General features: G+C 41.7%; 1 protein-coding gene across 3 annotated transcripts in view; it reads left to right on the top strand.

Moving 5' to 3' along the window:
* Window positions 1–20,762, top strand: part of PLB1 (phospholipase B1) — an 81,813-nt gene that overhangs the window by 54,309 nt on the left and 6,742 nt on the right. The window contains exons 40-54 of one of the 3 annotated variants that reach the window (XM_019282398.3): window positions 583–664; window positions 1,089–1,193; window positions 2,842–2,937; window positions 4,041–4,112; window positions 5,695–5,766; window positions 8,026–8,086; window positions 8,797–8,855; window positions 11,358–11,416; window positions 12,615–12,658; window positions 13,868–13,967; window positions 15,359–15,410; window positions 17,171–17,251; window positions 18,213–18,278; window positions 18,832–18,926; window positions 20,087–20,168. In XM_019282398.3, the coding sequence (XP_019137943.2) occupies window positions 583–664; window positions 1,089–1,193; window positions 2,842–2,937; window positions 4,041–4,112; window positions 5,695–5,766; window positions 8,026–8,086; window positions 8,797–8,855; window positions 11,358–11,416; window positions 12,615–12,658; window positions 13,868–13,967; window positions 15,359–15,410; window positions 17,171–17,251; window positions 18,213–18,278; window positions 18,832–18,926; window positions 20,087–20,168 (1,126 nt within the window). The remainder of the gene's footprint in view (window positions 1–582; window positions 665–1,088; window positions 1,194–2,841; window positions 2,938–4,040; window positions 4,113–5,694; window positions 5,767–8,025; window positions 8,087–8,796; window positions 8,856–11,357; window positions 11,417–12,614; window positions 12,659–13,867; window positions 13,968–15,358; window positions 15,411–17,170; window positions 17,252–18,212; window positions 18,279–18,831; window positions 18,927–20,086; window positions 20,169–20,762) is intronic. The other 2 variants (XM_039569983.1, XM_039569984.1) reach the window with 2 other exon arrangements.

The raw sequence follows: 20,762 nt of genomic DNA, 5'->3' as shown, positions 1-20,762 counted from the left end.
TTTTGTGGGAACATGGTGTATTTCCAGAGTAAACAGGCTTCTCCTGTTTCAGAGGCTTTAGTGCAGTTGGTAATTTGCATTCTTTGCTGACCTTTCAGACAGAGAGAAATTCTCTGTCTTGGGAATGCAAAAGGAATTGTTGATTGGAACAGTATCAGCTCAGAGGTAAAGCAGGCAGTACATTTCAAAGACCTGTTTTCTAGTTCCCAGGGGGTCTGGTGTCAGACCTCTGTCAGTCTGCAGGGCCTTTGGATGCCAGGGTGTAATTAATAAAACAAACTGCCCTCTGTGCAGTGTGCACTATTTTGATATATCTGGGTGTGAAACCAAAATTCCTTAGAGTATTATCATTCATGTGAGGCAGAAAATAAGACTAAGTAGCAAGGACAATAAAACGTTTTCACAGAAACATGACTGGAACCACAGGCAACATTATGCTCTGCAGTACCTTCTGCACAGCTGTGAGTTCTGAAAGGATCAAGAAGTAATGTCATGAGGGCATTGGGTGGCAAAGGGTGGCTTCTGCATTATCAGATGTTTAACTCTCTCTATTCCTGTTCTCTCCTCTAACCTCCCCCACAGTAATCTGTGTAGCTGTGTTCTCACAGGAGAAGAAAACTCAGAAAATTTAACGATGGTGAGGGATGCCACCAAAGCTTACCAGGTATGGCTATCAAGAGTGGTACAGTTACTTTATTTCCAGTGGAGGTGAGCTCTTGATTACCAAGCATATATCATATTAGTATTTCATCCAAATTATGAACTTGGCAGGAGGTCATTTGCTGCTATCCAAACCTATCATGTGACCAAAACGAGCAGCAGAGGTCTTCAGAAAAACTATGTTTCCTGGTAGAGGTTAATCGGTGGGAGTTTAGTCACCAAAATCCTGTCCCTGACAAACAGTTTCAGTGTTCCAGCCTTCTCAGCCCCTTTGCAACATCTCAGCCCTCCTTTGGCAATGTCTGAGGCTATTTAAGTTCACAAGTAAAACTTCCTTTTGATTCCAGGGCTTTCAGAAAACCCAAACAAAGAAAGTAGTTGTGATGTGAGATGTTGAGGTATGGCTGATGGTTTTTTGTTTCTTGCAGCTTGGCGTTCAGAGACTGATAGAGTCTGGCAGATATGACACTCATGAAAATTTCACAGTGGTCATCCAACCTTTCCTCCAAAATCTCGAGACTTCTCTTGATCAGGTATGATCTAAAGGTGACTTCTGCATTTAAAGGACTAAGGATGGGTCTCTTACCTGTAGAGACCATATGCAAAATAGTTTCACTTTGTTCTGTGCTTTTCTTATGAGAAGTTGCTGCTTTTTGGTATAGTACAACAGATTTCTTCAGATAGTCAGAACTTCTTAGTTTTACCTGTTCTGTCAATTCCAATTACTCTTTTGGAAAATGAGTCAAAACCTGATTTAAGAGGTTTGTTTGTGTATGTTCTTTAAGGTACATAAATATTTTTATTCCTGAAAATACAACCTGATTAATAAAAGAGTTATTAAGTTACACTTCTTAAAGCAGCATAGCTGCATTGCTCAGTGGAGACTATGGTGTTAGCTCCCCTTTATGCCACATAACTCATTTTTCTGTGTCTGACAGAAAGGGAAGTTTACCTATGATCTCGTGGAAGTAGTTTTATGTAGTTAATATGTACATGTTGATGTATATTTCAGTTCCTTGAATGGCAAGTTCCAGTAAGCTGTAAATCTAGGAAAAGACTCAAACTTTCCCTAAAGCTGAAACTATTTTCATATGTACCTGGAGCTAAGAGCAAATGGGGCAAAATATTGCGCAGGGATTGCTCTGGCATAATTGAACTGGTCTGATTCTGAAAATGTTCCCAATAGCTGGTGAAATTTTGAAAAACCAAGATGCTGCTACAGGCAAATTTGGAAAACTGACTGAAAACTTCACAGGCCTTTTGTCTTGTTTGTTTGTGCATGAAGCTGGTGCCTATGAAAAGTCATCCCTAGGGATCTTGGTACTGAGAGTAGGGAACACAGAAATAAAAACAGAAGCAGCAAAATATTTTTGAACCATTTTTTGTAGTCTCACAAGCATTCGTTCAGATTTTAAGAAGTTCAGGATGCTCTTTTTCTTATCTCACACAACATTCAGATGTTCCTGAACTGAAAACTCTGTCTCTAAACATGGCAAAAGATATGGTGCAAATTTTAGTAATAATCCTCTAAAAAGCAAGCCAAACCACACTGAAACAGAACCCGCTCAAGTTTTGAGGAAGAACTTCTCTGACCAAAAGTGTTGTTTCGGTCATGTGTGACCCTAATTTTGGTATTTGTGTGATATTTAAATATTTAAATTTTCAAACTCCATTTCCTTCAGACCCTCCAGTGCTGTATTAAAGTACAGCTTTGTTCAGAAAGGAGACTGCTCTGGTGTGCCTGGTCAGCCCAGCTGCCTTCCATCAAACACTCGCTTCTTGATCCTTTCAAAACTCACAGCTGTGCAGAAGGTACTGCAGAGCATAATGTTGCCTGTGGTTCCAGTTCTACTGACAGCTGGAACCAAGGAGAGGAACCCATCCTAACTGCAGAACCTGAAGAGGAGCTGTACCTGTAATTGAAAATGGTGGTTTTGCTGCTTCTGGGTGGATATGCCCATGGAGGCATATAATCATCTCTAGCTAAGTGTTTCTGGTAGCTCACGGGTCTGCTGAAGTACAGTTTGTATTACCAGATAACCAGGATCCTTCCTGCAATGGAGCAGGGACAACAAGTGACACGAATCTCTCTTTACTGGTTGTGATTTGGCCTCAGCAACTCCAGGTTGGAACCGTGGGGATTCTTCTACACCCAGATGTCCTTTGTGCTTTTATTTGTAGGATGGGAATCCAGATGTCTCCTACTTTGCACCTGACTGCTTCCATCCGAGCCAGAAAGGCCATTCTCAGCTTGCCAAGGCCCTCTGGAATGCTGTGGTAAGGTGACAGGTTCTGCATATAATGAGATCTTCACCTAGACCTGACTACCATTAAAATGATCTCTGTAATAATCATTGCAATTAAGGCCTGGGTAGTGCTGGACCTTGTGTTTGTCTCTCCTTACCTAGTTAAACACCCTCTTGGCTTGGCACTTCTCTCTGCCTAGAATCTCTTGGTTCTTAAAGCATGTGGGGTGCTGCAAGTGCACGATCACAGTCATTTTGTGGCTTCATCTGGGCAGCTTCATCTGTCGTCTGAGTCGTCTTCATCTGTTTTCATGCAAGGCGGGATAGCATTTTATAAGGATGATGTTTCTATGGGCTGCTATGGGAAACCACCAAATAAAGAATTGTAACTGCATCCGTCAATTTAAAATGGATTGCTTAGAAGTTTGTTTTAAATCCATGTGTTCTTAATGTCTCATTAGGACTTAAAGTGGCTTTAATTCAGTTCAGTTTTACTACTTTTGGAAATGAGTTAAGCTCAATGAAAATGAGTCACTAAAGACTGCTTAAGCAAACCCATTTTACTTAGCATTGCAGTGCAGGAGTACCCAGCAGTCAGAGGCAGTATCTTGGATCCTGAACAGTAACTTCCATATACTTTGGGGTAATATTTTAACAGCTGACATGATTGCAAGCAATCATCAAGCAGTACCTCTAATTAGATTTGGTATTATCTTCTACACATAAACAGCCTTTTGTTGGAGATGCCATCATGCATCTTAGCTATAAAAAATTGAGGGACTCTTAACGTCTTTTATGCAAGACAAGAAAGTTTACGACCTTGCTTTCTGGCGAAGTTCCAAGGTACTTCATGTGCCTGCCAAAATCCTCCAGGAGTTTAAACTGATCCACTGTAGCTTTCCACTTCCCATTTTAAGCTTCTTTCTAGAGCTGCTCTTTTGTTTTGCAGTTGCCATGTTCTTTCTGAGAAGTAGATGCCTTTCAGCCTTGGCTGTAAATCTAGGTCTATAAATGCAGGCATCTTTATATAGATTTGAAAGGTATATGTATGTCGGAGTTTTTAAAATTAGAATTGTTATGCAAATTTGAGCTGACATGGTTAAAAAAACAGGTTCTTTTGTCTTTGTTTTGTAGTTACAGCCTGTAGGCCAGAAAGCTAACTCATTTGATTTCTCGGCTGACATCATCCTTGGCTGTCCAGCTCAGGTAAATATACCCACACTTTGGAAGGTGGCTATCAGGAGGCTGTACTGCTTGTGCTTGCTGCAGAGAGCAGGCGTTTGGTATATGTGGAAGCAGTTTACTTAAAGCTTTGTTCTCTGTTTACCTCTGAGTGAGCAGGTGTTCTTATATACCTGCGCTGGTGTCCCGTGGCCATTTTGCTGGGCCGTGAATACTGATTGACAACATGCTGATTTGTGTGTTTGCAGTTGTAGCAGAGGTTGTTTTTTGTTGTTTGTGAAGTACAGAGGCAGCTCAAGCAGCAAACAACAGAATATGCTGCATTAACTTTCCCGTCAGAATCAGTGGGGTTTGGGCACCACAGCAGCTTTGAAAACAGAGAATCTGTCTTGAATTAGTGGCAGGCTGGTTTTCCTGGCCTGATCCATAAGAGGGATACTTCAGACTCCTTGGAAGCTGCTTCTGCAATTACAAAACAAGCTGCTGAACTTGCAGTACAGTTGCTAGGTACCAGCACGTGGAAATGACCACTGCAGGCAGCAGTAATTGGCTCCCTTTCTTCAGCAGTTTCAACAAGAAGGCCAAAGAACTGAACAGATCAGGGAGCAGAGTTCTGAGTTCTCTGAATTCTGGAGACAGGCATTCAACTTATACACGAGGCTTTTGTCCATACTGTGTCCATCCTGTCGGATGAGGAAAATCTGCTGAGTTATTAACCAGCATATTTCAGAAGTCCTCAGATTCACTCAAATTGATCCTACTTCATTTACCCAGCACTCTTTCCAAGCAGCTTAAATTAACTCAGCAACTTCTTCACTGCCAAATAATGTGGATTTTATACTTCTTTCCCTTTCTTCACTCTTACTCAAAGATGTCGTTTTTCAGAAGTAGGCAAAGAAAAGTTTTATATGCCTTGAAAAGATGTATATAGATCTTTTTGCAGAAATGGTAAGCCTTTAGTAAGCCTAAGTGCTATGAAAAGTTCATTGATGGAAGTGCCAATAGCCACAGAGTTTTGAGGCAAACTTCAGTACAATAAAAGCCTGCCTTCTAATTTTAGTATTTTTTAAGATTTCCTTATGCAGATACTTGAGTTCCTCTCAATTGAGGTAAGTGGGCCTCCAGGTGAAATTTTTTAGCCTATATGGTGTGCGTGTCTTCCTGAATGCATGCTGCATCAGTAGGGAACAAAAATAATGATGAAATTTCTACAGCCTCCCTTGGAGGGAAGAATGATGTTTTCAGTAAGCAATCTTTCACCTCCCTGCTGCTGACACAGAAGATCTGCCCAGTTTTGTCTAGATTTTAATTCAGTGCTTTTTGAAGGGACTAAACATTTAATAAAGTCTAATTTGGAACATTAGGAGAGGAAAATGTTAAGCTGCAATTGGCATCTGGCATATGTAATTTTTATGATAAGGTTCTAAAAACAAATGTTAGGAATTTTAAGGAAGGAGCATGGTTCCGAAGTCCAGAATCCAATTTTACAGCTTAGGCAATTACTTTCTTGGTTATATGATACCTTGGTATCACTTGCTGTGGTTTGTGCCATGTCCTTATTGCCTAGTTTCTCTTATTTCTCTGATTTTGTTTCCTCTTTCTCCAGAACAGTCCATTCCTGGGAACATACAAGAATAGCAACTACACACCTGTGGAGCCCACTAGAGAGCCAATAGAGGTAATTGTTACACCATTTGCTGCATTTTAGGCAAACTATGCAAAGCTGCATCTTGTCTCTTAACACATCATCCTGAATTTATAGATTACATAAACTATTACCAGTTTTTGGAAAGAGAATTCTGCCTTACATTGCACTTTTTCCAGTGTAAACAAATGTTTTCCTAAAAGCCAAACAAAATTAATTACATTACTGGTGCATTTGTATCAAAACTGCAACCAGAAGTAAGTAACCTAGAATGCATAATTAATTCAGAGAGCAAGTTCCTCTCGGTATGGAGAAGTTATCTTAGAATCCTGACCCCCAAATAATCTGAGGAAGATTTAGATATTCTGTTCTGGAGGCACCGTTCTTCCTTGCACTCAAGTAAGCTTAACCTGTAGAGGGCAGTCACCTTTACATATTGGATGTGTGACTCTGTGCAAAGGTGATAGGAATCCCATTTTCAAAGGGACTTAATTTCCACCATGATTGAGCAACTATCATGAGGTATGTTAAACAAACTGCAAAAACAAACGTTGTGTGTAGGACTTGAAGAAATGGAGCAGTTATTTGCTTGGCAGTCAAAATGGGCTGGGCTAGTTTGACATACTGGGGGTGCTCATGACTAACCCAAGTATCAAAATCTTTGTATGTCTTGAGGGTCACAAAGAACAGCAGTTATTTTCTTAGAAAGCCATGGTTTTCAGGATTGAAATGGGATTTTTATCTGTAGAGCTAGAGTTATGCTTTTAATAGTGTTATAGGTTAGCACAAACCGAACCCGCGACAAATAGGTAACTCTTGGACTTCCAGTGAATCTGAACAGCAACAGCTTTTGAAGTGATAAAGGAAAGAAGTAGAGAGAGGGTAAAGCAGCACTTTCCTCTCTGATCTAAAAATAAGCCTATCTGTCCTTTCTAGCCTCTGCAACCACTTTAATGATTGATAGCGGAGCCTATTTGCACCATTTTTTTACAAGAACAGATGAATTTGTTGTGATGTTTTTTAACAGCAGCCATGCTTTCTGAAGACCACTGGTCCATGTAGTTTTAGTCTGGTAGAACTGTGCAATCACAGAATAACTGAGGTTGGACTCAGGACATCCCTAGCTTGACCTCCTGCTTGTAGCAGGGCTGGCCCTTCGATCAGTGTACACAGCTCTCATTGCTCTTGCAAGGGCTGGCCACTGTAACAATTGTAGTTTTTCCCTTGCTGCCTTCTTGGCTAATATGGTTGCTTGTTACCAAAAAGCAGAAGGGGACATTCATCAGCTCTCTCTGCTGGTGAGCTAAGGTGTTCTGCAATGTGTGTTTGATTCCATTTCTTCAGTTGGTGGAATATACATAATAACTATTATGCCACCAACAAATGTATGGTAAAGTACAATTATTTAGAGCCTGACAGTTTTCTTTACTGGAACTTTTAAAGCCTTGAAGATTTTTCAAATTTTATATTCAGTAAAAGCAAGCCCTTTTTGAAAGTTTCTAGGAAAATAATAGGGTCCTGGCAAGGTATGTGGGGAATGATAATATAGTAATAGAATATATAAGGTTGTTCCAATGTTTGACCACTCTTTCAGTGAATAAATTTCTTCTAATAGCCAACCTGAACTTTCCCTGTTGCTACTTGAGTCCATTTCCCCTTGTTCCTTCACTAGTTGCCTGGGAGGAGGCTGACTCCCACCTCACCACACCTCCTTTCACACAGTGGTACAGAGTGATAAGGTCACCCCTGAGCCTCCTTTTCTCCCGACTAAACAACCCCAATTTCCTCAGCTGCTTCTCATAGGACTGATGTTCAGACCCTTCACCAGCTAATATAATAATTTATTAATAATATAATGCATTAATATAACATTATAACTTTGCAGGGAATTTTATTATTGATTTTTATTTGCTTTTACATCTCTTATCTTTTGAGATAGAGCAAGACTTCAGACCTGGAGACCCCAACTTCTAGGTCTTGGCCAAAATTTCTAGGCTGCAGAGAGGGAAAAAATAATTCTCCTTCTGGAACTTTGTCATAAGCAGTATTTCAAGATGAAATGTTTTGCCTTTGGAAAAGTTTTATGCTTTGGCTAGAAAATGTCACCAAAAGTAATTATTGTTTGGACTGTATTCCACAAAGAGGTGCAAAAGACTGTTGAGCTACATAGGCGCCAAACTAGGATGTATGTTTTAACTTGGTTTTGCCCTTCACTGTACAACTAAACCATATATGAATTCCACATTATCTTTTAGCTACAAGATGAAACAATTTTGTAACTTGTCATTTCAGAATTGGGGCAGTGAACTGTCGTGTCCTGGACATACTCCATCTAGTCGTGTCCCAACATCAGGTGGGAAAGAACTCCTAACCTAAAATCACACATAGGAAAAATTTCATCTTTTGTTTTTAAAGACAGTAAGATGTTGAAATTGCACATCCTAGATGGAAAGTAAACAATAAAAGCTGATATATTTAGCAACAAAGGGAAAAAATCTGTCTTGCCATTCACAGTAAGTTCTACATGACAGCAGGTATGTCTCTGTGGATAAATATGATCACATTTATCATATGCATATATAATATACATCATTTATCATACAGCAACATGGCAGATTAAAATTGACCTTTTAGTGTTTTAGGGGTGTTAGTGACTTAGCAAGTTGGAATTTACTCTGATAAGCAGTGCAGTGCAAGTGCTGTGTGTAGTTTAAGACTTTACAGGGAGATTTTAATAGGAAATATTGATCTATGACCCAAACCTGTAAGCCAATTAAAAGTGATTGAATGTATGCATCTGTAAACATATCTAGTCTGTTTCCATTTTTTACCTAAGCTGTTTTAAGGTCCATTTCTTTCCATGTTAGTGTAATATACTGTTGCAAGCAAAGGCAAGAAGTTACGCATTTTGCCTAGCTGACACACAGAACCTGAGGCTTTTTCTGCCTTAAAAGTCTGCAAAAATGCCATCAGATTGGAATCTAAGACTTGCATATTTCTTCTCCTAACCAGTATTTTGTCAGTTGTCAGTAATCCTGGTTTTATTCTTCTCCTGTTTTACAGTACATGAACTCCGGCCTGCTGACATCAAAGCCATTGGAGCACTGGGAGATTCCCTGACTGTGAGTACTGCTGTATTCCCACATTTAGAATGAGAAGAGCAGTTGTCGTTTTCCACCTAGATGTTGTCAAGTCAGACATCATCAGATAGAAAGCAAATTGCTTTGGCTTGGCAAAGCAAAACTCATCTTCCTGGTTCCCTTTGCAAAGAAATAGCCTCTAGGGGTATGAGTGACACTAGCAATTGTGTAATCCAGCAATGAATAATTCAGGCCAGGACAGAAATGGGATCCCATTCTCTGTTGCATACAGTTTATTCAAGTGTTTTTGAAAAGGGAAGTGGCTGTTTTATAGGAACAGTCTCTTCTGACATGAGGGAAAAAAAAAGTGAAAGCAGTTGATATTTTTGATGCAATAAGACATTTGCTGGAAACTCCCATGGAAATAATTTATTGCAGAATGAAGTGCTTCCCACTTGAGATAAGTCTGATACTTCTGTATTTCAGAATTTTGCTTTCAGTTGTTGCTTCCTGAGTTAGAGGTCTTCCAGTTAAAGCTCTGATGTATTTCAAGTACTAAGAAATGGAGGTTGAAAACAAAAAAGTAGATACAAAAAAAAAAAAAAAAAAAAAGCCCCAGAGAAGAATAGCAGGGAATACTGCAGATCTGCACTGAAGTTTTCTGAGAAAAAGTTCTAGAATTCCACAGCCCTACAGAATTGTTCTAGCATGGGATGAAAGCAAACATTTGCGTCAACAGTTCCTATGAATTTTAACTCCTGAACTAAACCAGTGCTCATTCTAGCAGCTTCTGTTCCTGTTGGGTTCAGAGGGACTTGAAGGGTCTGAAGCCCTTAAATGATCAGGCTTATTTTACAGGCAGGTGTGCATGTCTTCATTATGCATCATGCACCTTCTCATTAGCTCTGAGACTGATTTTGCTTGACCTGCTGTAATCCTGGCTTTCCCCCTGCTGCAAAGCTTTGAGCTTTTCTTAGAAGAAATAAGTGAAAACCCTACGAGTCTCCCTCCTATCCATTGCCATGACTCTTAAAATTAATTGCTTTATTTCCTCCCCCATATTGAATGCTAGGCATGACACTATCCCATACCTCTTATTTTTAAAATATAAGTTCTTTTAGTATGTGAAATGTCTCAGAAAGCCATAGTCGTAGGGGCTGGATTATGATGCTTGAGGTCTCTGGTCTCAAGAGCTGAGCAAAGTAGGTTCTCATATTGCCATTGTTCATGCAGTTCCTACCAGTTACACTGCCACAGTAAGATGTGTTTTGGGGTTTTATAAAGTGAACTATTTGTGGGGGCCAGAAATACTGGCAGAGTGTTTCCCACACGTGTACACATACTCATACCTCCCACAGCAGCCACGTGCACTTCATATGGCATCCTTGACACAGGGGGACTGCAGCAGCCAAGTCCACCAAGGCACTGATTGTCCTCCTGGTACTTCCCACACGATCCCTGAACGCAGTCAGTGTTTATGGCTGAATTGGTACCATGGCTTTTTGAAGAATACAAAATTAGGTGAGACCACTAAAAAATTGTAAAGCTGCAGAAGAACCCCTTCTCACAGCTGCTGCCCTGAATGAGAGTCAGGGTGCTGACCCTGCTAGAGGTTTGTCCCCATCCTGTGAGCTACTCAAATTCAGCACAGAGGTGTTTGTTCTGATGGCTTTATGTATTTATTTAATTTTGAAGGATATGAAAGTTCACAGTGCAGGAAGGAAGGCTGTCTCAGTCTAGATACAGTTGGAGATTAATGAAACATTGAGCAGTTTAGTCATGTCACTGGTTAGAATTCATCTGTCTGACTTCTCAGCCCCAGTGCACAGTGAAAGCAATAGACACACCAACATGCTTATCTATACTGGCCAAAAAAATCCTGTCTACACCTCATCAAGCTTGTGTGTTAGACTAGCAGACTGGATCCAGGAGAGGAAAAATGGATTGTACACCAAAGATTTGTTTTCTTGGCAGATTAAAAAGCAGCTCCTCTGATTTATGTACAGCTAAAACTGGAAGGGAATTTTTCATCAGTGTTTGGGGCTTTTTTTCTGGATTATTAAGTCTCTCAAAATCATCTTTCTTCAGGAAATGCCAGGATGAAGCATTTTCCATCAGAAAAAAATCCAAACAAATACAAAGCTGTTGATGTTAATCTGGGTCCCACTGGGTTGCTAAAACAGTATGAATAGTAGCTTTAGCGTCTTATGTCCTTGACCTTACAGTCTGATGTCCTCTGCCTGGACTATATCTCCTCTGATGCTCCATGGTTTACTATCTAGGTGAATTCCTTTTACATATGAGGAGAAGCCCAGAAAACTGAAGTATGGGAGATGCAGGGCTGCCCACAGGCCAGTGTGTGGTGGTCAGTAAGGACACGGACCACTTATGCTAGAACTGGGATATTGCAAAAGCTTGGCTGGATGCAGAGTAATGTTACCAGATTGCTTCAGCACTTTCAAAACATGATGTCTATCCTACCTAAATTCATAGGGCTTTTTTTTCTCTTAGTATTTTATCAATTGTTATTTCCATCTTTTCCAGACTGCAGTAGGAGCCAAAGTACCTGACCTACAAACAGACTGGAGGGGACTTTCCTGGAGGTGAGTGAGAATGCTCGTTTTTTTCTTTCTCTATTTTTGTGCACATAGTTAAAAGTGTGGGTCACCTGGTTGTGTAGTTGCATCTTTATGTATGTAACTTCAGGGCAAGGATGCTGACACAGCAAGTATTGTTTGGTAAGGACTGGAGGAGGCAGGACTGGAAGAGAAAAGGAGTGATTCTTATGGCGGGGGGGGGGGGGTGGGTTGTGTTTGTTTTTTGTGGGCTTTTTCTTGCTGCTTTTTTTTTCTTTTTTTCTTTTGGGGTTTTTTTTGTGTGTGCGTTAACCAGACCTGATTGCTACAAGCGTGGTCCTCTGTCACAGTACCTTTTAGCCTTTTGCTAGTCTCTCTGGATCTTATTCAAAATGTTGTTGTTGCTGTGATTATCTACTGCAGTGTCTAATGCTAGAAGGTCTGAGTGAGTGTGGATTGGCATGAACATGGTGAGAGCACTGCATACATACATACATACATACTCAGTGAAGACGCTCCAAACACCTTTGCTATTGCAAAGTGGGCAAACAAGGCACATCAGAGGCTGTGAAGCTCAATATCCATGCTAGAGTGGAAGGAAACTGCCTGCTCCCTATGGGCAGATGGATGGTTGATAAGTGTGTGCATGTATACATTGTCCTCTTTGCTCTTTCTGCGTCCCTTTGCATGTGTCTGCAGGCATGGATATTTTCAGGAGGGGCTGCCAGAAGTGGTGCAGGAGTGTATTGGCTCTGCACACGGGCAAGTTCTGAATGGCAGAGGCAGAGGCTCTTTGTCACTGGCATTGCAGAATTGCAAATAGGTAGTTAATTAATATTTAATGGAGTCTCTCCTATGTATAACTGCGTGCAAATGTAGTTTCAGCAAGGTAACATGGAGCAGCTTTAGTGAGGACATATGCCTTTCAATGATAGGTATCCCTGCATGTCCATATGAAAAAATCAGTTCTTCCAATATGGTCTGTTCCCAGCCTGAAGGCATGGCTTCTATCTTAGCTGCTGCCCTGCTTTATTTAATGTGAGTTATCCTTTCACTACTTTCCCTGAATTCCTGTGGTTTATCTCCTTAGTACTGTTTGAAGTAAGTATTTTGGGCGGGGAGGTTGTTTTTTCCTTCTTGGGCCGCTACAACAACATATGGTGACAATAAGACAGATGGCTGCAGGATTAACCCTACTGGGTGATTTTGTTCTTTCCCTTTGTAGTATTGGAGGTGATGAGACCCTGGAGATCCAGGCTACTTTACCCAGTGAGTATCCTAGAAAAGCAAAAGTTGGGTAGTACGCTAAAAGTCCTTTAAGTGGATGCTAGGAAACATCTGGAAATGGTCATTCTCTCCTTGCAAACAGTGGGGATATCCGTCTGTTGTGGGTATGAGCAGTTCATGTGAGTCACAGACGAAATCCAGACTGACCTGATCAGCTGTAAAGTTGATTCACCCCCTCCGCATCACAGGACCTGCATGTGATTGTATCATCCTTTTGACCAAAAGAATTAGGAGTAAATGTGCTGAAGTTGACAGAAGTTCATGGCAGACCTGCTCCTCCCTTATTTTGTTTTGTGCTTTCTAGTGACTGACTGTAATGTCTGTGGACAAATGAAGGGTTATGAAACAATTAGCAGTCCATCTAGCCAGGGTTGTTGACAAAGCTGTGGTTCTTCCTGATGATTTCAAGTTGCTACATAGCAGTGAAAAAAAAAATCTAAAAATACTATAATTTTTTTTGCCCTAGTAGTTGCCAGAGAAACCATTAAGTGGTCAGTGTGACAATAAATTGGAAGGGACTTGGCTTACAATGGTTGATCTATTTGTATGTGATCTATGCTGTGGAGCAGTTTGACAATACCTGACATTGTTAATAATAAAATCTGATGTGCTTTGCCTTGTACCAGGCATATCACTGTGCTTGAAGAGAAATAGAAGGCGCAATTCATTTATGCATTATCAATGAGATTCTATAAAGAGTGTTCAGACAGCATCACAGACACAGTAACAGTAACAGTTTTCAGACATCGTGCTTCCCCTCTGAAAGTTTCAGTGAAATCTAGAAAAATGAAAAAAATTCACTGCCACAAGTAGTATTATCTAGCTGGAGGAGTGAGAGGTAGAGGGCCATATTCAGGGCATCTGCTTCTGGTACATGAAAGAAAGTAGCCACAAGTACTCTGACACTTAAATTCAAAAGTGGTGATGTGCCTGAGATCCACCTGTGCATCTCCTGGGCCACCAGGCCCTGACTTCTCAGGCCCATGGGGAGAAATAGTTGCAGTGATGAAATTTGGACAGTAACTAGAGTCTTCAAAGCAGCCATGTCTCTAGCTCCTGTGAAGTCACACGAATGAGGGGAAAACACAGGTCCGTATTCTCGCCACTCAACTGGCTCCTGCTTCTGCGCGTGGGAGGCAGCGCTGCTGGTTGTACTGTGAGTGGTTAAACACTGTGGCTTTTCTTTTTAAGACATCCTGAAGAAATTCAATCCGAACCTCTTTGGCTTCTCCAGTGGCAGTTCCAAGGAAACAGCTGGATTCAATGTAGCAGAGAGAAATGCCACAGCACGGTAAGGACAATTGCAAAGGAGTGAGATGTGATGGACTGGCAGGTGACCTTTGTGATGCATGTCAGGGCTGAGGTAATGCTGGTGACCTGCTGGTACTCGGCATGCTTCTGTGATCTGATGTTTTTAGTTGTGAGTTTCGGGTTTTTACTTTTTAAATTCAATTCAGTATTTGGGGGATTTATTTGTTATCTTTTTAAAAATTAGACACAAGCTTCCTTTCTTTATTTGATTTCTGCCCATAGTTTTTGAGCCAATGCTTTAGTTATGCTTCTAATTCAACCAGTACCTATTTCTGTCCTGTCTTCAGTGTGCAGGTCCCTAATTCACTGTCAGGCAATATCTGTAATGAGAAAAAATTCATGAGCATCTCTTTTATTCCTTGATTTCTTGAAAATGTGCCTGAAACTAACTAATAGAAGCCCACTGCTACCCTAATGGCATTAAAAACTATACCTGTTTGCAGTGCAAAGGGGAAAAAAAAAGAGCAGCTGGGAAATAATTCCTTTCTCCTCCTGAAGAAAAAAATCTGCTAGTCTGTTAAGAACCAAAAGGTGAAAGAATTTGTATGGCTTACCCTGTGCCTGTTCCATGAATACTCACAGAATTTGTTTCCGAAGCTTTTTGTGACACCTTTAACAACCGTTAAATCTGCTGCAGGAGAGATTTAGGATAGCTATCAAAGCCTGTATAGCTACTAAATATTTCATAGGTACCCTGAGCAAAGCTGACTCAGCGTGATCAATATGGTTCTGGGAATCCAAATAATGTAACTGCATTTGTGTAGTTGCTGGAGAGAGGCAGGGCTTATTAGCTCAAGCACAGTTTTATTCTGGTGTATCAGGAGCTCATTTCCATCTGGTGTCTCAGCATGGTTTTTTGCTTTGGCCTGTTGATGTTGCATCCTGTCCAGAGCTGGACTGGGACTCTCCAGCCTGGCAGTCCCACAGTGTAAGCAATATCTTCCAGCCATAAGACAAGCAATAGGAATTTAAGGCTGGATCAGGAAGGCTGGTTAGGTGCCCAGCTTCTGTGTCAGCACCAAACTCCCCCAGCAGATCTTTGAAGGGAGTTATGCAACTCAATGTCTCTGTGCATCTGGGCATTAGTGTTTTTTCCAAACAAAATGCACTTAAGCCAACTCTGAGATGGGAAGAACTCATACCAGTTGCGTGCCACTTGGCAGCCATCCCAGCTGAAAAGCTGAAGGCTTTTCAGATCAGATTATTCACTTGTGCAACTTGGTCCTTCAGTGTTTGCTCAGCCTTTTGAGGCATCACTTTCCTTATACTGATTTCTGCTGATCCTGAGATCCCCTGAAAGGAGGAGTGAGAGATCAAGAAGGTGACATGCTTTTAGGGCACACATCTAAAATCTTCCATTCTCTCTCCTAGTGATATGCCAGCCCAAGCACGTGCACTGGTGGAGCTGATGAGAAGCAGCTCGGTAAGTGGGATTTGGGCCACGCCTCAGTGCTCCCGTGGTCTCTGGGAGATGACTGTAATTAATGGGAAGCTTGAGTCATGAAGAGTGCTTTACTGATGAAAGAAAAGTCCTTGTTTCTGCTGTGCTTTCCAATGAATGTACCAGATGAATTACCCCTAATGTAGGGTGCAGTGCAGCCAGGAGATGTAAGGATGGTAGTGAGGAAGGGGAGAAATCTGAAGGCTCTGGTGAGGTCACAGGATTGCTTTGTTGAGCAGCAGCCTTCAAAGTGAAGGTCGTAAAGGTTGAGTGTAAAATTGCTGGAGCAGGTACCTGCAGACCAACATGAGTCACGATATTCACAATACTGGGAAGAGGGACTACTGAAGTCTGCAGGAGAAAAAGCCCTCTGGTTTTTTGAAAAGTCTGGTTTTGAGCAGGCAAATAATTAATCAGTGACCAGAAACCTCAGGACTGGGTGAATCTCTGTCACACCATAATCTTTTAGAGAATTAGAGGGGATCTAGCATTGTGGACCAGTCTGCTATGCCAACTCCACTGAGGGCTACAAAGGGCATCAAAAGTGAGGAGGGGAAGAAATCTATGAGAAACTCAAAGCTGCCCTGCTCCAAGCTTTGGCTGAATTTGAGTGGATGACTGGGTATGAGCTGCTGGTTCAGGGAGAGCATTCCCTCTAAGGGAATGGGAGTGCCTGGTGCTCCTTGGCTCAGGCTGAATGGGAAAGGGAGGCACTGAATAAGCAGGATTTGTCAAAGCATGTGTCTCTCCATGCCAGAACTCTTGATGGATGCTGCATGCTCACCCCACTGTCAGTTGCTCTGCATTGCCAATTGTTTGGCAGAGTGAAGGGAGCTGGCGTGGCTTTTCAATAGAATAGAAGAGCAGAGGCTCTTGTACTTTGTTTTATTCACAGCTTTTAATGCATTTTTTTAAAAAGCGAGAGGGCTGTGTCCCTGCCATAACATTGCATTGCCTCTTCATGAAAGTCCTTCTGAGCAAATTGCCGGTTAAAGAGGAGAATTCAGACCTGTGGGTGATTCCCAGGCCCTCCCTCTATTTGTGGGATCCTTTCGCAGATGTTTGTTATGTAAATGCACCACACTAAAAATAGTTGCCTTTGATTCCTTTCTTTGTACTGAATGTTACAAAATGTTTTGATGAGATCCAGCTCTCAGCAGCGCCTATTGTTAGCTTGTGGTGACGTGGATGCTGCAGCTGCCCTTATATGAGCTCAGTGAAGTCACCAGCCTCCTGGACTCTTCTATTTTAATCCAGCTGTCTGTTCCCTGGGGCACCCCTTGCCCCTCCTGGCCACGGGATAATTCTTGCCCAGCTGGCAGGGATCCCCAGCAGCTCCAGTTCCACAGCTTCATGAGTCACTCCAGCCTCCACTCCCACACGGCTTTATCCCCACGCTGCCTGCAGTGTGCAGCCATGGCTGGCAAATCTCTCCTGTCCATCCCTGTCCTGACATTCATGTAGGGATGCTTGCTGCCACAGACACATTTCCATGCTTGGTTACCCTGACAGAGCTTGTCTGCTGAAGGGAATTTCCTCACAGAAGCCAAGGTGAATTGCAGTAGACTAGCAAACAGTTCAGATTTTCCCCCTGGAGAGATGCTTTTCTTCTGCCAGCTTAACTCAGCATACCTCCTTTGTTCTGCCCTACTGTCTGTGCCCCGTTTAGCCCCATTTGTGAATGTTACCTCTGCATGCCTAAGCAATGGGTGCTGCAATCTGTTTATTTTATGTGCCACTAGAAAATTAACTTCAAGGAAGACTGGAAGCTGATTACCGTCCTTGTTGGAGGCAGCGACCTATGCCAGTACTGCCTGGACAAGGTTTGTATCTCTGAATCGAGGCATTTGGCAGGTGACCAGCCCTGGAAATATAGCCTTTCTCTCTCTCAGGGAGCCAAAGTTCCTCTTTGTTTAAGAAGTGCTTAGAAGTCCTGCCCCTTTCATCTGTATTGTATCAGAAACAAGTACACAGCTTTTAACACCGGGTCACTGCAGCTCTGGAGAAATGCGTTTTTTAAATACTGGGAACCTGCCCATACTGAACAAAACACCAAGATTAAGATGAAGAGCTCTCCCTGCTTAACTGGACAAAGCAATCAGTGTGGTATCTTAGGCATGTTATGGGACACAAGTGAAGTCTTCTGGAAAGCATCTCCACACAATAATTACTGAGGATGCCCAATTCTTGCTTCAGAATGACACTCAAAATAATATCAGTTTATAGTGAAAAACATGTCTTTTCTTTAGCTGTCAGTGGTCACCCCCTCTGAAACAGTTCATGTAGCACAGGTTGGGGGTCTGGACCCAAGCTTGTTGAAATGACCAGGTGCTTTTCTCTGTTTTGCTCTTTACTTTATAGGCTGCTACCTGGAGCCTTTGTCCCCACAGCTACATTTCTAGAGCTACAGTCACAAAGTTGTTTTGCTTATGGGCTTTGTGGGGTCTGACTGCCTTCATATCAGTCTCTCCAGACTGGCAGTTTGAAAAAAAAGATGTTGTTCTGTTCATAAGACAACGCAAAATCCAAAAATGTGATCAATATAGTCATTATCAGGGAAAGGCTCTGGCAAGATACCTCAGGATTTCCTACAGAGATTAGGGGAATATATTAATGACATAAAAACACAAGCACTATATAACCTCTGTACATGGGCCAATAAACTTCTTGATCTGGAAATATATCTGCCAGCAAAAGAAAAAAGGAGCGTTAAGTCGGTGTATCTTCTCACAGACCACCTTCTTGGTTCATTAAAAAGACTGATTCATTTTTTTTTTTAAACAGGAAACCTATTCAGTGCAAAAGTATATAAAGCACCTTCAGGACACTCTGGATATTTTCTATAAGGAGGTAAGCTTTTCAGATACCCTAGCAAGTTATGTTCCTGGCAAGTACACTGATGTTTTTCTCACCTCTGACAGACTGTCAGTGATTATGTTTCATACAAGATCATCTTTCAAATAGCTGGAGTCAGACTGTTCCTCCGTGATGCATTTCAACAACTGTATTAGCTCATGCCCTGAGAGAGGGCTGCAGTTTCAGAAAAACTGTGTTTCACCATATTTATGCTGTGGACCAGACATACCATGACCCTACAGCCAGTTTTCATGGCTAAACCAACCATAAACAGTTTCATTTACCCTAGAGCAAATGGAAATGTCCCAGGGAGTGAAGCAGCATTTCGGCTGGTTTGTACTAGCTGCTGGAATTTTTTTGGCTGACATCCACTGTATGTCTCCCTCCCCCTCCTTTTATACATCATCCTTGCACATGCCACTGGCTGCAGCCAGTGCAGTTTGCCCTGACTCCCTGACCTACGGATGGCACTTCTCCCTCTTTGTAGTGGTATCATGTTCTGTTATTTGTAACATGTCTGTATGTCTGGTTATTATAATCCTTGCAGCTCCCAAGAGTCTTTATCAACATGGTGGAGATGCTAGAGTTCTCTGGACTGCGTCAAATCACAGCAAGCTCTTCAGAGTGTGCTTTGAGAGCAAAGTAAGTGAGCAAAACAGCTCTTTGCCTAGAAAGTGATACTTTTTTGGCTCAGTCTCAATTTCTACAGGAGGACATCCACACTGAGCTTTCCAAGCTTCTTGCATTGCTGCCTTTACCAGATGCACTAATTCTCATCAACTTTCTATTACTTCTTCCAATATTTCAACTAAAAGGCAGAGTGGATAGCAGAGTTATCACTTCTCAGCTCTAAGGCAGCATAACGCAGCACAAGTCAACAGTCAACATATGATTGTTGTGCTGCTGAACTTTGAAGGCTATTTTGCCCAGCCATCCCCTGGTCAGCAGCACAGGCTGACATCCCTGATGCCTCTCTTTGTATCCTGTGCTGCATTACCTCTGGTGCAGGCTGGGCTGCATACAGCAGAGCACAACCAGGAACTGCTCCTCACATCTAATGAAGGAGACCAAAATCTTAACTCAAAGAAGGTCGAGGGACTTTATTTAGAAAGCAGCAGTGTCTTTAAAGGCATCAGAATGGACATGAAAAGCCTCTTTAGTCTTGCAGAGAAAGGTGTAACAAAGACCAGTAGTTGGGAGGTGATGCCAAATGAATTCAAATTAGGTTAGGCACAGATTTTTAATAATGCAAGTGATTAACTACAGGAACACACGGGAAGAGAAAATAATGAATTGACTATCTTACTTGATGTCTTCATATTCATTCCAAGGACATTCTTAGAATATAAATTTCAGTGAAGCACAAGTTATTACCTCTTGTTATGAGGGTAACATAATAAAACAGAGTGGTGCGAGGACTCAGACTACATGAAAAATTTGTCTTTTCTAAGATGTCTAAAAATCTGCTGTAAGCCCATTCATAGGGTGGGTTTTCTTCTTATCCTAATACACGTGATTTCCTGCTAATGTGTGGCATACTAAACCCTTTTTTGTTTGACTCAAGAGTTGTGGGTCCTGCAGCTCTTCCTGGCTGCAACAGGTGTTTATTTTGAAAAGTAAGTCAGTAGAGATTTTTCTTTTCTGAAGTATCTGTCCACTTGTAAGCCACTGAGGTGGCTCTCCCTTCTGCATGTGAGCTTTGAGCACCTATCCTGAGCTGCTTGAACAAACACACACTGCCAAAGAACTGTGAATAGGCTATTCTAGACTAGCTTTTAATTCTAGTATTTCTTTCATTGAAGGAAAGTTTGCCCATGTTTCTTAAACCCAGAGGAAAATTCGTCTGAATTACAAGAAATTAAGAGAGTTAACAGAGATTTTCAGGTAATGCTTTGATTCTGTAACTGGTCATCTTCACTTGTGTCTCTTTGTATTGCTTCCCTCACTGGCCTTCCTCTCATGCATATCTTCAGCACTACAGAGAGGGATAACTGGAAAAAAACTTGGCTACAGCCTAATCGAAACCCTACCCAGCTAACCAGTTAGTAGCAGTGCAAGTCTTTCCATGTTGCCTTACGATTTGATCTCGGTTCTGAGCTGGATGCAGATGGAGACCAGCTCTGTTTCCAACTGCTGTTTCAACAGCCGAAAAGGAGTTAGTAATGATGACTGCTTTGTTGATATGTGTTTGTCTGTTATGAGCCCAGTGAGTAGCTCACATGAATTAACATGTCACTGCAAGAGTGACAAATGACCTTGCATCAGCTGTTTCGTGAAACAGCTTAGCAGAAAAAATTAAGTAAACCAACCATGGGCCAGCTTAATATCTGAGAGTAACTTTTCATAGCCTCAGGCGTAAGATTCACTCAAAATTAACAGAAGCTATAAATAGCCACTGGAGCAGAAGCTTTTTCCATCGATGTTCTTATGAATACAGGAATCACTGTATCAGATCACATTATGTTCTCCATTCTGGCT

Source organism: Corvus cornix, chromosome 3 (assembly GCF_000738735.6).
Source record: "Corvus cornix cornix isolate S_Up_H32 chromosome 3, ASM73873v5, whole genome shotgun sequence".
In the NCBI taxonomy this organism is placed as follows: Eukaryota; Metazoa; Chordata; class Aves; order Passeriformes; family Corvidae; genus Corvus; species Corvus cornix.
This window is presented reverse-complemented; position numbering and strand designations above follow the sequence as displayed.